General features: G+C 37.3%; 1 protein-coding gene across 1 annotated transcript in view; it reads right to left on the bottom strand.

The window, feature by feature from the left end:
* Nucleotides 1-16,127, bottom strand: part of VPS13B (vacuolar protein sorting 13 homolog B) — a 405,118-nt gene that overhangs the window by 355,959 nt on the left and 33,032 nt on the right. The window contains exons 3-6 of the mRNA XM_088533620.1: nucleotides 13,881-14,001; nucleotides 9,598-9,765; nucleotides 8,429-8,610; nucleotides 5,595-5,769 (exon numbers count right to left, since the gene is read on the bottom strand). Coding sequence (XP_088389746.1) covers nucleotides 5,595-5,769; nucleotides 8,429-8,610; nucleotides 9,598-9,765; nucleotides 13,881-14,001 — 646 coding nt within the window. The remainder of the gene's footprint in view (nucleotides 1-5,594; nucleotides 5,770-8,428; nucleotides 8,611-9,597; nucleotides 9,766-13,880; nucleotides 14,002-16,127) is intronic.

The following is a 16,127-nucleotide window of genomic DNA, read 5'->3' on the forward strand; positions in this document are numbered from 1 at the left end:
TGACTATTTGGGGTTTCTACTTAAGAAGATTAATGTAAGGCAAAAGGAAACAGCATGATGACATAAAATACCTCTTTAAATGAATCTTTTTAAAATCATTTACAAAAATCTGATTTTCCACCAAAAGGATACAATTCCTCAAACAATAAAAACATTTAATGTAAACATAAGTTTATTTCTCCAAGTTTGGCACTTCACAGCATTGCAAAAATATTATCTTTACTCATTTCATTTCCTGCGCTGCTCATTTAACCCATGTTAACAGATGTATGCAATTGCAAGTGCCTAAACGTGTCTTCCCAACTAAAGAAACGCGGCCATCTCCGCACCATGAATCCATCCCCCCCTCAGCACGTGGGATCGGGGCAGCCCGTTACGGTGCGTCGCCAGGGGTGCCTACAAGGGCATTACTCACTGCACTGCACTGAGGGGCCCTCTCGGCTACGGGGCAGCTTCCCTGCCTGCTGGAACGCGGCTGGATCCCACCTCGTGTTCGCTGCTTTCCCGGGAAGGATATCCCGGCACGCAGGCACGGAAGGTGCCCCAGGAACGAAGTCAGTTGACTGAAGAATAGGAACTGTGGGGGTTACTGCACAGAACATTTATACCACAGGAAAACTGAAGGGCTGAAACAGCTCCTTGCATCTCATTTTGACAGCAATCATATGTATACCTCCAACTACTTGATCATCAAGAGCAGAGGGGCAAAACAGTGTGCTGGCAAGAAAAACATGCAGGAAAGTGTAATTTGTCATGCACATCATTTCTGTCAAGTGGGGAGGTGGGGAATGGACGTCCCTATCCTCACACTTTAGCTGAACATGCATTACAAGGCAAAAATCTATACAGGGCAGTAGCATCTGCTTTCTCCACTGCTTCAGAATAACTCTCCTCTACTCAAATTCTTTAACTAGCACAGCACACAGCTGTTTTTCCTTAGTCAAGTGTGGATAGATAAATCTATTATGGTTCTCCCAATTTTATCCTACCATGATATTGCAGTGTCAACTCTTTCCCACCAACTAATGCTCACGTAGAGTTTATCGCTATCACACGTTATTCGCACCTGGTATCCCGGTCAGCCCAAAGCTAGCTATACGATAAATCCATTCTCTTGATCTGCCCTTCTGTTCCCCAAAACATCTCCCTGTGCTACTCTTCTTACTAATATGTTTTCAATCTGGAGCAATTCAGCCCATCAAAATATTTGAGTTTTGCAGGTTCTCTGCAATATTTTGCTCTGTTTACATTTTTAAAAGTAGCCATGTTCACAGAGGGCTATTTTGGTTTCTTATGTAACTTTTTGAGGGTAAAGAACACCAGTCATTGGGCTTTATGAGTATTAATGAATTTCCTCACATTTCTACACAATAGAAAGATATTGCCATCATCACCATTTTATACCTCAAACGCTCTTTAGATGCTGCAGTCACATCTGTCACAGATTTCTTTTAATGAAAAAAAGAAATTTCCATAACTTGGCATCTCAAGAAAATCACCCAGAGGAGGCAGCATCAAGAAATGTTTAAGCCGCTCTCAGAAGCCCTCCTTTTTCCACCATCCGCACAGCTGCGCCCAGCTTCTAGCTCAGCAGTCCCTAACATCACCACGTAGACTCCCACGCCAGCAAGCTTTTCATCCCGTGTCCCTTCCTCGGCTATCTTCCCATGTCTATTCCACTATTCCTATATATTTGCCCAGCAAGCGACAAAATCCTCTTCCTATCGGTTCCTCTCAAGTTCAAGCTTTTTGTTGTTTAGACCTCTCACTTACAGTCTTTATCAGCTTTACTATTTCACTCTTAGATCTTTAACCTCAGCAATTCCTCTCCGTTATCTTCTATTTCCCCCCTATATCCTATTTTTCCCCTCTTTCTTACTCAAGTATAGTTTTTATTTCTAGTTGTATTGTCAGTCAATTATTTCCTCACAACCCAAAATGCTAATCTCAAGGCCCAGCCCAAAACAATTATCATTTTTGGTTTCGATCATACATTCTTATCCAAATCTTTCTGGTTTTGTATCTTTCTGCACTGAAATACCTGCTTCCTTCTCCACCCTACTAGCGCTATCCTAGGTTGTGATATCCTAGACCATAACACAGATAGCCCTTTGCTCCAAAGCAAAAGACCTTTTCAACCTATGTCATTTCAGCTTACTTATCCGGAGTGCTTTTGGCTTGCCTGAATTCAGGCATTTTTTTGTCAGAGACAGCAAAAGTTGTGTTCAAGATACAGCCTATCTGCCGCCAAATTTCAAGGTCCTGTTCTTACATTTGGATATATAAGAACTCTTTAAATAAACCATTTTGGAAAATTTTGAAGTACATTAAAGTAGTCATAGCGGATTTTTTTCAATTTCAGACAGACAGCTGATGTGATAAAAATAAGTTGCATGCAAGAGATTATGATTTAGTGATAACTGAACTAGATAAACTCTTAAAGCTGAAGGAGTTGAGACTCCTTATTAATAAATAAGGAGTTAATTTATTTAGAAGATCTTTATAATTCTTTTAAGGTTATAAAAATACCATATTTAAATGCGGCCTGCACATTTCCAGTGAAATTAGTCTTTGATTTCATAAAGCACTGCTCTTAGGGAAGGAAAAAAAAAGGTTAGTATAGCTCAGCAGATAATAGATATCATTTAGAGCTGCATTTGATTAGATATTTAGTGAAAATAGTAGCACTGGTGAAGTTTCCTCAGAAAGTTAAAATCTGTGCTTGCAAATTTGGATGACAAATGTACTATGACGTGCTAAGAAAGTGGTTCTTACTTCAAAGTTGCAGCTACAGTATGATGCCAGAAGAGAAAAAAGAGTAGATGTTTTGACAGAATGGCTACCTGGATAACTTCTGTTTGGCACTCCTGTTTCACCACATGAATTAGGGAATAAAAAAGTATTGAAAAGTTTTACCTATTGCTATATGTGTATACATATGTGTATAGACACACACACACACATATATATAAAGACATACACGCTAGTGTGTGTGAATATATATATATTTACACACACACATATATACACATATATATACATATATATATATATAAAGCTCTACAGAGAAAACCAACAGGCAAAAAGGAAAACAGCTGCTAGTAGTTTTGGCCTGTGTGTGCAAAATATTTAGCAGTAAAGATAGAAATGGACTTCTAGAAACATATCTACAGCTCTGGCTGGGGCACTCAGCAATTGCTGTGCAATGGGAGATAGTTCTGTGCAAAATACATGTTCAAATAATTAAGTACAATCACAAGGTTTGAGCACAATGTAGTTGAACACAGTTTGCATAGGCAAATAGACATTTCCTTATTGATAGTTCTTGTCAATCCTCAATTGCACTGAATCAGAAAGAAAACTGAAGTTCCATTCCAGATTTAGAATCAATAGGCAGGAGACTTTCCTTGCAGCCTCAATCCTTCACAATTTATCCTCCTTTTGCATCACCTCCTCTTACCTTAACCCCAATCAAGAGAAGCCAAGCAAACAAAAACCTCCAAATTCTCCTATCCCACTTCTATCTTCTTCCATACTTACTGATGTTCATCCCAGTTGTCCTCTCACTACCCAGCTCATCTTTGTCTGCAATCAGCTATTCTTTTCATTCAAAATTCATTGTCTCACTGTCCTAATCAGTCTCATCATGATTCCTAAGATTTCACCACCTCTTCCACTATTTTCTTATATCCAAACTGTCCTACTCTCCTTCAAAGCTTAAGGAACCCAGTTATAAAGTTGAAGAAACTCTAAACACATCACAGTTCCCTATGGCATGAAAGCCTGGTCAAATCTGGGTGAATTTGGATGGGAATCACAGATAGATATTAATGGTACAAAGACACCTTCTGTCTCAAAGTAAGGGTAATGGAACTCCTCAGATAAAATTTGCTCTGTCTTTCTCCCATCAATATCACAATTAAAACATTTCTTAGATGCTTTTCTTTTTTTAAATGTATATTAATGATTTTTCTAAAAAACAGTATACTTTTTAAAGTTTTGAGAGAAAACTAAATTAATATTTTTAGAATACTAGTTAAGTACTTCAAATCATGTCTTGTGCAACAAACTCCACATTTCTTATAAGGCAAATAGTTACCAGGGTAGAAAGCTATTTCAGCTTCAGAGAAAATAGTGGAGTGCTATTTAGAGTAGCCTTATTTATTTGCCCAGTTCTACATTGCAGTGGCATGACAGAATTTTGTATCTGGCATGAGAGTGAAAAGATTATGTTCCAGCCAACACTGAAGGCTATATTTTTAGAAAAAAAAAAAAAAAATCTACTCCTCCTGGTCTCATCTTCCCAAAAATGTATTATTTGTCTAAATCCAGAGAAGATTATCAACATATCATCAAAAAAAAAAAAAAAGAAATCTTACCATCTTTATATTTTAAGCCGTTTACATTAACATTATAGATGTCTTAAACAGAACAGAATGAATTACTTGATTATTTTATACTGAATGCCTTAAACTGCTGTAATGCTAAAAGGTAGCTTAATCTTGCACATCACTTTCATATATAATTCCAAGAATTTTCAAGAAATCATCATGGAATACTCCTGACCATGTGGTAAATATCTCCTTCTCCCCTAGGCTCAAATTCACTTTTAGAAAGATATGCCAAATTAATGTCTTGAGGAGATAGAATTGACATGGACACCTCTAAATAAAACCCTCCCTCCGAACATTCATTAAAAAAGCATGAAAATTCATAATTCATAATGATCCTGTCCTCCCTCTTTATTTTTCTTTATATTTTTTTAGTGCAAAATATATTGCAAAAACTCCAGACTAATTTTTGGACCTTCCAAAGACCCTTCCTTTCTGTTTAAATTACTTTAAAAAAAAAAAAAAAAAAAAAAAAAAGTATGCGTGATTGAAAATCAATCTGATTGCCCAAATCTTGAATGTTCAATTTATATTTTAGATCTAAGTGAAAATGCAGAAAAATATGTAAGATCTAATATCTACTCCAAAATTTTCTTTCCCTTAGGTTTTAATACATACCAAGCATCTCTCTATCTTTCTTATGACTCTGTGAACTGGGAACAATATTCATCTGATAAAGTCTCAATACTGAAATACATGACAAGAGAAAAAAAAAAAGCGGATCAAAACTGGTAGGCCCTAGTATGTCAACATGAAATTGAGGATGTAGTAAAAGTTCACAGCTAGAAACATATCAAGGTCCACAGGAGTAGTTGTCTCACTCTTAGCAATAGTTGGGAGGTAGCAGCTAAAGCCATCACACAAATACAAAAAGAATATGTGATGCTCTCCAAAAGACTGTGTCAAAATGACTGACCATGCGCTATCACATGGAAGAGATCATGTTCCACAGAGAGAATATTTAACCTTAATTTATTGAAAACCATCAGAATAGCACAACAAAGAACAGTTGTTTTCAGAACAGTAAAAAAAGATGTGAGAGAGAGAGATGTGCATTTACCTAGTGCAATGAACAGTCTCCACAAAATCACTGACTGCCAAGGCACACACACTGCAGTACTTAGCTCTGGCAATTTATATTTGTAAAAAGCAAGGAATATTAAGGGTTTTTATAAAAAAAAAAACTCAGAGTACTATATTTACCTGTTATGTTTCCCATCATATCTTTTGTGTGACAAACCAAATCTTCGCTTTCCACATCTTTGAAGTTGCCAATTTCTCCATAATAAAGAGCAATCCCAAGCTGCATTATTCGTATAAACATAGGAAGCTGCTGATCGGAGATTGAAAGTTTCAAACTTTCAACTAATGTATGGATCTATAACATCAAAGAAAACAGAGGCAAATAATAAAGCATTGTCCTCATTAAAGCCAACTTTTAAACTGCACAATGACATACACATTAGGTTCAGCAATTCTAATTTCTGAATACAAAAGCTGGCACAAGTATGTGACACAAAGGGCTGTAAACAATCTCCAGAAACATATACTCTTTGGCTTGATAGAGAAGAAATCTTCAGGTTGAAAAGTCATAAGAAAATATTTTACCTGCACATAGATATTCTAATTATTGCTGGAGAAATCTTTAAAACAGCCAAACAGTCACATAAGTGCATCCAATTAAAGTTTTTTACTTTCGTTATAAAGAACTTCACAAACGTCTCTGCTCTCTAGGCTGTAAAAATCCCAAAGAAACCTAAAACGTATTCACTTTGCTATTTGAGTCCCTTTATTTTGATTCTATCTCACTGCCAGGTTGAGCGAGAATGAGGAACAAGCCAGGGGGACAGAGATCTGGAGTGGCTTAATATAAGTTAAGTCACACTCTTGGACATCTTCCATGTGTGCTAGTGCCCCCATTGCCATCATGAAGATCTAGCCCTGCTCTTACACTGCCACTGGAATTCATCTGCCCATCTGTAAGGTGACTCAGCACACTAAATCCAGCAGGACACTATTTATTTCTTTTTGGACATTTAGTGATCTCAATCAGCTCAGTATGTCGATAGGAAAAAAAAAAAAAAAAGGCATGAGCATCTTTAAAAACATCTTCATTAAACAATATATTTTAAGGATTCAAGACAAAGCAAAAGTAAGCAAGTAAACTAAGTATAAGATAGGCAGGAAGAAAAGACAAAAAATATTTTTGAACAAAAGCGTATTAAAAACAAAAAGATGAACAAAAACTAGATAAAGGTTTCAAACCAGTATAATTAAACTACTATTGCCTTAGTGCACTCCAGTATGTGCACTCTTGTTTATGACAGTCCAGTATCATAATTAAAAAACACGTTTAATAATACTAATCATCTTTTTATAACAGCAGTACCGTTTTACATAATGTGGAAGACTGTCAACATTTCCATTATATAGTCTGCTGCCAGAGATTTTGAATTATTTAGCCATGAACTTTTACTCTGTGCTAAAAATTGGCACACTGAACTTAAACTACATACAAATTACTTTTCCAAATTTTACAGGACTACTTGGCAAGTTTGAACTTAAAAAATAATAATTGGGCTTTTTAACATACAAGCTTATTGTCTCCCTGCAGTAGTCACACTATCACCACAGATGATAAGGACTTCAAGCAGTAAGCTGCAGACAGTTACATGGCGATTCCTCACTACCATTGGAGTTCACTTAACTTAGACTTTAACATTTTAAGGCCTATGGTCCTATGCCATTGAGTATAGGAATTCCTGTTTATAAAACCCAAAGAAAACAAACTTTCAAAATTGTTATCAGTTACTTTAAAAACAAAAAAAAGAGAAAGCGATTCTTTCACATTTGCATACTTATTAATTTGAGATAATCATATGAAATAATACTCCTTCTGTAAAAATACAGTTCTGATTTGAACCTAATATAACACACTATGTTTATATAACACAGACGTTTGTACTCAAGTGTCCAGCATTTAGCAAGAATTCTACTCTAGATAAGCATTTATGTGGCCACTGCCCTATTAAAAAAAAAAATCACCATACTAGCCCAAAGCTTTCTGGCAAGCAATTAAAGGCCTACGGCTGTGCAACACAGAGGAAATGATTTTAAAACTGGACGTGATTGCTAATTAGTCTTTAATCTACTAGATTTCCAAGATCTCAGGTTTCCTTGCCCATTTCACGAATCAGTCAAGTGATGCTTTCTAAATGAAAGGGGGACACTTGCACAAGATAGTCCCGAGAAATGCATATGCAAAATTTATCTCAAAACAGACTGGTTTACAGTATATTCATCAGAAGACTGAGTTTTAGTAAAACTTAGAAAAAGTCTGGGATAAAGTGTTTATCTCAACTTGCATCACTTCTCAATTAGCTAGAAATCACGTAAGCATTACAAGCGCTTACTCTTTTCTGCCATTACTAGCATTAGATAAGGCAGGTGGGAGAGCAGCAGCACCAAACTTCACATTTATGACTGGTCTGAACAGAAAAAAAATGAGGATAACAGGTAGTTGAGTCTCTCTAACATTTAAACATTTAGCTATTCAGAATTTAAATATGTCGTTTAGTGCCAGATGATTATGTGTGATATTGGACCTCTGCCCATTCGTAACCAGGCTTGTCCTGCTAATTCTCTTTTAGGTAGTTCACTAAATAGTGCCAGGACATTCTTGTGATTTGGACTATATTCACAACGATAATGTAAGTAAAAAATGCTTTGTATCTTATTCCTGGCATACTAAAACAAAGTATTTCTCCTCAATAGATGTTTCACGGACATCTTTTTTACCTTACAACTACTACATTTCCATTTTAAAACTTAATGAAAAATTGAAGAGACTAGAGCTCATGATTTCCTTACTTGCATGCTATTGTTAATAGTATCACATAAATAAAACAGGCACAGAAAAACTGTCTATCAAGATTTTTTTTTCCATTTTAATAGAAATTTCAAAGTATAATTTTAAAAAAACCTCAATTTGTTCACACATGAATATTCCCCACCAAAATTATAATTTGGATACCTACTTTAATAATAGATGGCATTTTGGAGTTAAGGTTGTCATAAGTAAAATGCAGACGAGTCCGAAAGGAACATTTGTACAGCAAAGGTTCCTGATAAAATTCAATTTTTCCACTAGCATTTCTCTTATCAAGACATACAGTGCAGTCAGAAAAGTTGATCACCTTTCTCAGTACCAGATCAGTAGCTTGAAAAAGAAAACAGTACATATGTTATATTTTTTATGACCTGTATATGAACAAAGTTAGGTGTACATGTTCTTATTTGAAGAAAAAAAAAAGTGACAAGCATGCAACTATTTTGTATTTAAATCAGAAAAACACTCACTAATGTAACTAACATTTCAGCAAATATATTCTGTAAGTGATGTTACACTTATGCCCTCTTATTTCTTATTCTAATTACAACACCCATTAAAAAAAAGAAAAGAAAGTATTAGTACAAAACACGTCCACCAGATAATGTAATCATATTTGAAAGTTATTTACTTTTTAGCGCTTAAATGCAAATTTATCTCAAAGAGTAATGATAACTGAGCAAGAAAAGAAAGAATGGCAGGGAAAAATAGATGTTCAAAATAATTCCATATAAAGATCCCCAAATCTGTGATTCAAAAGGCACATCCAGTTTTCACTCTGTCAAAATTGAACAACAACTCTGAAAAACAGCTGTTTTTAACTTCTGATAATTTAGGCTGTTAAGCTCCCTACCCCATTTACAAAGTACTGGAGTAGCAAGCAGAATAGGCCCCCTTTTTCCCCCCGATACTTCATAAGCTGCCCATGCCTCAATCACCCAAATGCAGGGTTTACTACAGAGAATCCAACTACTTGAGACTTGCCATTTTAGGGTGCAAGAGTGAAGATTAAGAGGTGCACAATAGTGCCAAGATCCCAGCGGCAGAGGTAGGCAAGCATTAACCGATTGCTCCCTAGTTTGCTTATACTTCATGAACAATTAAGTACATGTCAAAGGCTTAGCCTTAAGAACCTACTGCTCATTCACAAAAACACAAATTCTACCTCCTACATAAAAAGCCATTTTATTAGGCTAAACAATTCTAGGCAATTCAGTTTAGACGATTCTAAACAATTCTTTATTAGGCTAAACAATTCTAGATGAATGTAAGATTGCCACCACTGTGATAGCTATAATAAAAAAACAATCTACTCACCAGATATATCCATAAAGGCTCGGTCCCAAAGCTCATCGACAGTGTAGCATTCTGCAGATGTGATATTGACTGAGAGAACAATATCATCCTCCACATATTTCAGTATGAGATTGTTGATCACAATGTTGACATTGTTTACAACACGCCTAATCAAACTCTGAACGTAGCCTAAAATGAACACAATTATTTGTAGTTATTATAAGGACACGTTATCAAACTCATTTATTACTAAAGTAACTACTTCAAAGTTATATTTTACTTTATCTCAGCAACAAACCAAATGTCATCGCCCTTTATATATCCAATATCACAAGACTTAAAAATGCATTAAAGAGCATTCAGTGCAATTAAGTCAATTGGCCACCTGGAAATGCAGAGAAATTAGAAAAGCCAAATTCTAAGTACTAAGAAACTAGTGCAGCATTAAAAAAAAAGTTTTATGATGAAAAAATTAACTATCAAATTTTAAAAAACAAGACTTCAGTTTCATAGAATCATAGAATCATAGAATGCTTAGGGTTGGAAGGGACCTCCAGAGATCATCTAGTCCAACCCCCCTGCACACGCAGGGTCACCTAGAGCACGTGGCACAGGACTGCGTCCAAGCGGGTTTGAAGATCTCCAGAGAAGGAGACTCCACAACCTCTCTGGGCAGCCTGTTCAGTGCTCTGTCACCCTCACTGTCAAGAATTTTTTCCTTAAGTTCATGTGGAACTTTTGGTGCTTCAGTTTCCGGCCATTTCCTCTAGTCCTATCAGTGGCCACCACTGAAAAGAGACCAGCACCGTCCTCTGCACTCCCTCCCTTGAGGTATTTATATACACTGATTAGATCCCCTCTCAGCCTTCTCTTCTCCAGGCTGAACAGGCCCAGCTCCCTCAGCCTCTCCTCATAGGGCAGATGTTCCAGGCCCCTGATCATCCTTGTGGCCCTGCGCTGGACTCTCTCCAGCAGCTCCACATCCCTCTTGTACTGTTGGGCCCAGAACTGGACACAATACTCCAGATGCGGCCTCACCAGGGCTGAGTAGAGGGGCAGGATCACCTCCCTCGACCTGCTGGAGATGCTCTTCATAACGCACCCCAGGATCCCATTGGCCTTCTTGGCCACGAGGGCACACTGCTGCCTCATGGTCACCTTGTCGTCCACCATGACACCCAGGTCCCTCTCCGCAGAGCTGAACTTTACTGAAGAGCAGGAATTCTAGTAACAGTAACTTTTCAATTGAAAGGCATTTACGTGCAAGCACGAAAAGACGAATACTGCAGCTATCAGCATACTGTTCAAGCACGCATACATGATGCCCACATTCCTTCTTACCTAACTTATAAAAAAAGTAAAAAAAAAAAAAGTCTTCCTAGTATTCTTTCCATCTAAACCCTAATATAACCCCATCATGCTCAACAAGACCCCTGTGAAACACAACAAAACCAGTTTCTGTCAGCAACCAAAATAGTGAGCACCTGCACAGAACCCTGCTGGGAAGAAATCTATTTAAATCTGTTCAAATGTAATGTGATTGGAAAACTGAACTTGCCTGAATTCCCAGTAGGCAGTAAACACTCATATTTTAACAATATGGTAAAGAAATTAAATACTACCCACATTCATGTCTTTTCTGTATACCAAACGTAACTATGCAACTAATTTGTGCTGGAAAAGTCTTAAATTTCTGTGTATGAGAATTTATAAAATCACTCACATATTCTATCTAAAAATACATCTACTACATATGATGAAGGTCTAGTTTTGTAACTGTTCTGAAAGGAGACAGTTAAAAATGTTAAATCCACAAGATTAGACAGATAAATCCACAAGATTAGAGGTTAATTCTCTTAAATTTACCTTAAAACTCATTTATAGTAAGAACTTCGATTAGGTACTTTGGTAGATTTAAAAAATAATATTAAATATCTTAAACATACAAAATATAATGCATTTCTTATCATAACTCCTTTCACTTTATGCTATTTTGGAGCCCTCTGAGAAGGTCTACCTCTAACAGAATAAATACTATTTGAACTCAACCTACGGTCTTGGTAGGCTTGTATCTCTACTAAAACAAAACCTGGAAAATGTTTTAGAGGTTTGTTTATATAAAGGAGGAATCCAAAAACACAGTGATAGTCATAATTTTGACAGTTTATGACTGTTATATTTCTAACCTAAACTGAATATACCTTTTTCTCTGCTAATCCTGTTAAAACTGCAACATATTTACAGATTAGATTAATTTATAATATCTGATGCATTATTTCAATTATTTAAGTGCCATAATTCTTACTTCTATTTCTTTAAGTATGGTTAAAGATCACAAGAAACCTTATTTCATGACCTGAGTGGTGTAAATTGGCCTGTCTGTAAACAGAAATTGGTCCAAAGCATTTAGCTGTTTCTCTTACAGCAGAAATAGGCAGATTATATAACCAGCAATGATAAGATCACAACCAGGAATTTCATCAATAAAACTGAATCTGTCCCTCCATAGATTTATCAGTACTTTGCTTTCAAGGGTCTTTTGAAGTCAGTCTAACTTTGTTTTTCACAGGAGGAAAATGTAACATTTAAAAATCCAGCATCACAGCAGCAAAGACAAAAAGTAAAAATCAGGATGTACTGATAACCTCCAGCATTATTCAGAAATTTAGTTACACAATAGACTAATCTAAAATCCAAAATATTAGCCTTCAGCGGTGTTTTTTTGCTTGAATACATAAAACGAGGAACCAGAATCTTATTACCCAGACAAGACAGGCAGCCACCTTCTTCTATCAAGACATTTCCAAATTTGTGGCACAGTATACTGTTACAAGTACCAGAAGTACCATCTTTCTAGTTAAAATCAGCTTCAGTATACTATAATCATACACTTATGAATGAAGACCAGTCTCTGCAAACATTACAAATTCAAGTTGTAATTTTTAGCATTCAAAACTAAAGTTAAAACTAAAGCTAAAAGCAAAACTAAAGAAAAGCATCAGCCAGCTCACCTGTAGTATAGAAGGCTTTTCTTCTGATTTAAAATACAAGCAGAGGAAAACAGGTGGGGGTTGGCTCTTATCCCAGCAATGTTTAAAAATGCCACTGAAAATCCTTGCTTTGAAAGTTCAAATATTATACATCAAATCAACATCACCAGAAAGGGTGTAGGGGGAATCCTGTCCTGAGCTACAACCCAATATTCCCATGTGCGATATTCCCAAACGCACCAGGAGCCCTCAGGCTGTGTTGGGCAGCAAGAATTATGAGTGCATCTTCAGCTCCAAAGGCCAAACTGTATTGTAGCAATGTAGTTCACAGTGTGATCTACCTGACTCAAGAGAAGTGATATCACCAGACTGGTGGCATCTCCTGTAAGTTGAACAGTGCTAAGCTCTTATGCAAACTAGAAGATTTTTGAGCTGAGCCTTGCCTACCTCCATTGCCCATTTCTGAGAACAAAGCAGAGCTAAAAGACACATCTGACAAATGACAACAGCAAAGACTCAACATTACAAAACAACGTAACACAGTACATAATATTCCACACATCTTACTTCAATAGTCTCTTTCAATTAAAGTTAAATATAAACTTGAGCTGTCAGTTAACAAAATACAGAAGAAAAACCTAACAAAAACCTTTCATGTCTTAAACCCATCTAAAGTTACATACCCCAAGAAAACATGTTCACTCCCTCAAATTTCAAATTTTTGAATAAAATGACACCTCATATATCAAATTTCTATGCAAACTCAGAGACTAAAATGAAGAACCCACTCTTTAAACCTAAATAGCTCTTTAGGCACTCGTGAACCACATAAACATCTCCAGGTTCAACCAAACCAAATGCTGTGTCAGGGTATAAAAAGGTAAATACCTCTAGCAGTAGATAGAAGACACAGAACAAGCAGAATTACTGCTCCCACAGCAAGACAATCCTGCTTCTCTAACCATTCTAATAATCTGAAAACAAAGCGGTATCATGGAGAAGAAAAAGAACCTTAGAATAGTTGTGAGCCGTAGAAAACAAAGTGATCTGACAGAAGCAGGGCAGGAAAGGATAAAATCTAACACATTGCTTCTCCAACATGGTTCTTGCATTGACCTCCCTTTTTTTGTCCCGTTTTAAAACATTCAAGTATTCCACTGACTTGTGTGACTTGCTGGTGGGCAGACTTTTTAAACTGTCAATCCATTTAAATGGAGACATAAAAGCCTAGCTTAAAAATTCTGGTCACCAGAAAAAAACCAGCATTTTCTATCATCACTCAAACACAACCCGTCTTTTAAATTTATGGTTTACCTGGAGGTAAATCGGGGTCGGGAGGAGCAGACTGTTGGACTCGGCGTGGTTTCACTGCCAACTTCATGCTCTCCGTGGTACTGCGGTTCGTAGAACTGGAACCACAACTTTCGTGGTCTTCCTGATTATGGAAAAGAAAGCAAATAAGTCGACCAAAGAAGAAAAAAATACATAGGGAGAACAAGCTAGCTGCATCATTGCCAAAATATTCCTTAAGACAAAGCAAAAGTCTCACAAACTGCGCAATATGAGAAACTGCTCATTTCTGTCAGTTTATGTGCCTGCTTGTGAAGCAATCTCAAACAACTCCAAGATGTCATGTCCATTCTAATATAGATAGCCAAAACTGCCTCAACAAGGCAAAATATTTTCTCAGGCTTCTAAAACAGCAAACATGGCACCAGAAGAAATAAACGAATGGAGGATAACTCTTCCTCTTGAGCTTTGGACGCACGGCTTGTAATAAGAGAATACGATAAAAAAGCTTCCAATATGAAGTTCACATACACACACACACACACACACAGAAGAAGCTTGATTAGGTGAATTTGAGTTTTAAATATTCCACTAGCATGCAGAGGTTCCCACTGCATTCCAGAAATGACAGCTTAATTACAACCCTGCAGTGCCAGAAACCCAAGAAAAGGAACACAAATATTCTTGTAAGTGCATTAGGAGAACAGGTTGGGAAGGAAACAAAATTTTCCTCTTTTGACGAAAGCCAAAGTATCTCTTGAGGAGATGCAGCCTCTTACAGGTTTTTGTTTGTTATCTCTTCAGAAAAACAGCAAATATTCTCTGGGTGCTGCTAGGATCGCAGGAAGAGCTCAAAAAAAGAATGGACCAGAGACATATGCAGGATATCTTAAAATTAAGCTACAATATTCTTAAATCTTCTAGCCACTAAAAAACAGACATCTTTGAGTATATTTTTATTTTGTACAGGATGCATCATGTGTTTCCTGGCATACCTTCTCACCTTTTTGAATGGCCTCAGAAAAATTATCAAATAGATACTAACTTCACATTACTTGCTTTTTCATGTTAAGCAAAATTAAAAGTAACAAAAGTAACAAAAAAGTAACAGGTAACAGCATACTTTAAATACAAATCTACAACTTCAAAAACAACTCAAGAGATGGGTTTCTTATATTCTACTCCATACTTAAAAAGCAGAATGTGGAACGAAATTCTCCGACAAAGGGGAAATAATATTTCAGAAAGGAAAGCAGAGATGAATGGCAACATAAGGTTAAACTGAAAGAAAAATACATACAAAAGAGAACTTACGTGGAGAAAACACAGAACATAGACACTTTCTTACATTAGGAGGGTAGAAGATAGCTTCTAAAGGAAGGTTATTAAAGGAAGAGATTTGAAGTTTTCCAGTCATGATTATGGAATGGCAACAAACTACATTTCTTAGAGAACTGTGGTCAGGATCAAATCCTGGAAAATTCCACTTATTTCTTATCTTCACAAAATCACAGAATGGTTGGGGTTGGAAGGGACCTCTAGAAATCATCTAGTCCAACCCTCCTGCTCAAGCAGGGACACCTAGAGCATGGGGCATAGGATTTGGCCCCATCCTCCTACATTCTCCCCTCAGGTATTTGTACGTATGGATAAGATCACCTCTCAATTTTCTCTTCTCCAGGCTAAACAGGCCCAGTCTTAGTCTTTCCTCATAAGATAGATGTTCCAGTCCCTTAATCATCTTCGTGGCTCTCCGCTGGACCCTCTCTAGCAGCTCCACATCCCTCTTGTCCTGGGGAGCCCAGAACTGCACCCAATACTCCAGGTGCGGCCTCACCAGAGCTGAGCAGAGGGGCAGGATCCCCTCCCTCCACCTGCTGGCAACGCTCCTCCTCATGCAGGCCAGGATCCCATTGGCCTTCTTGGCCACGAGGGCACATTGCTAACTCATGGCTAACCTGTTGTCAACCAGGACTCCCAAAACCCTCTCTGCTGAGTTGCTTTCCGGCAGGTCAGCCCCTAGTCTGTACTGTTGCCTGGGGTTATTCCTCCTCAGGTGCAGGATCCTCCTCTTGCCCTTGTTGAACCTCATGAGGTTCCTCTCTGCCCAACTCTCCAATCTCTCTAGGTCCCTCTGAATGGCAGCACAGCCCTTGGGAGTGTCAGCCACTCCTTCCAGTTTGGTGCTGTCCACAGCCTTGCTGAGGGTGCACTGTGTGCCCTCGTCCAAGTCACTGATGAAGTTCATCAACGTGTCAATCAAGCGTCCCT

Source organism: Tinamus guttatus, unplaced genomic scaffold, assembly GCF_059628265.1.
Source record: "Tinamus guttatus ecotype Peru unplaced genomic scaffold, ASM5962826v1 Tinamus_guttatus_pri_ptg000510l, whole genome shotgun sequence".
Classification (NCBI taxonomy): Eukaryota; Metazoa; Chordata; class Aves; order Tinamiformes; family Tinamidae; genus Tinamus; species Tinamus guttatus.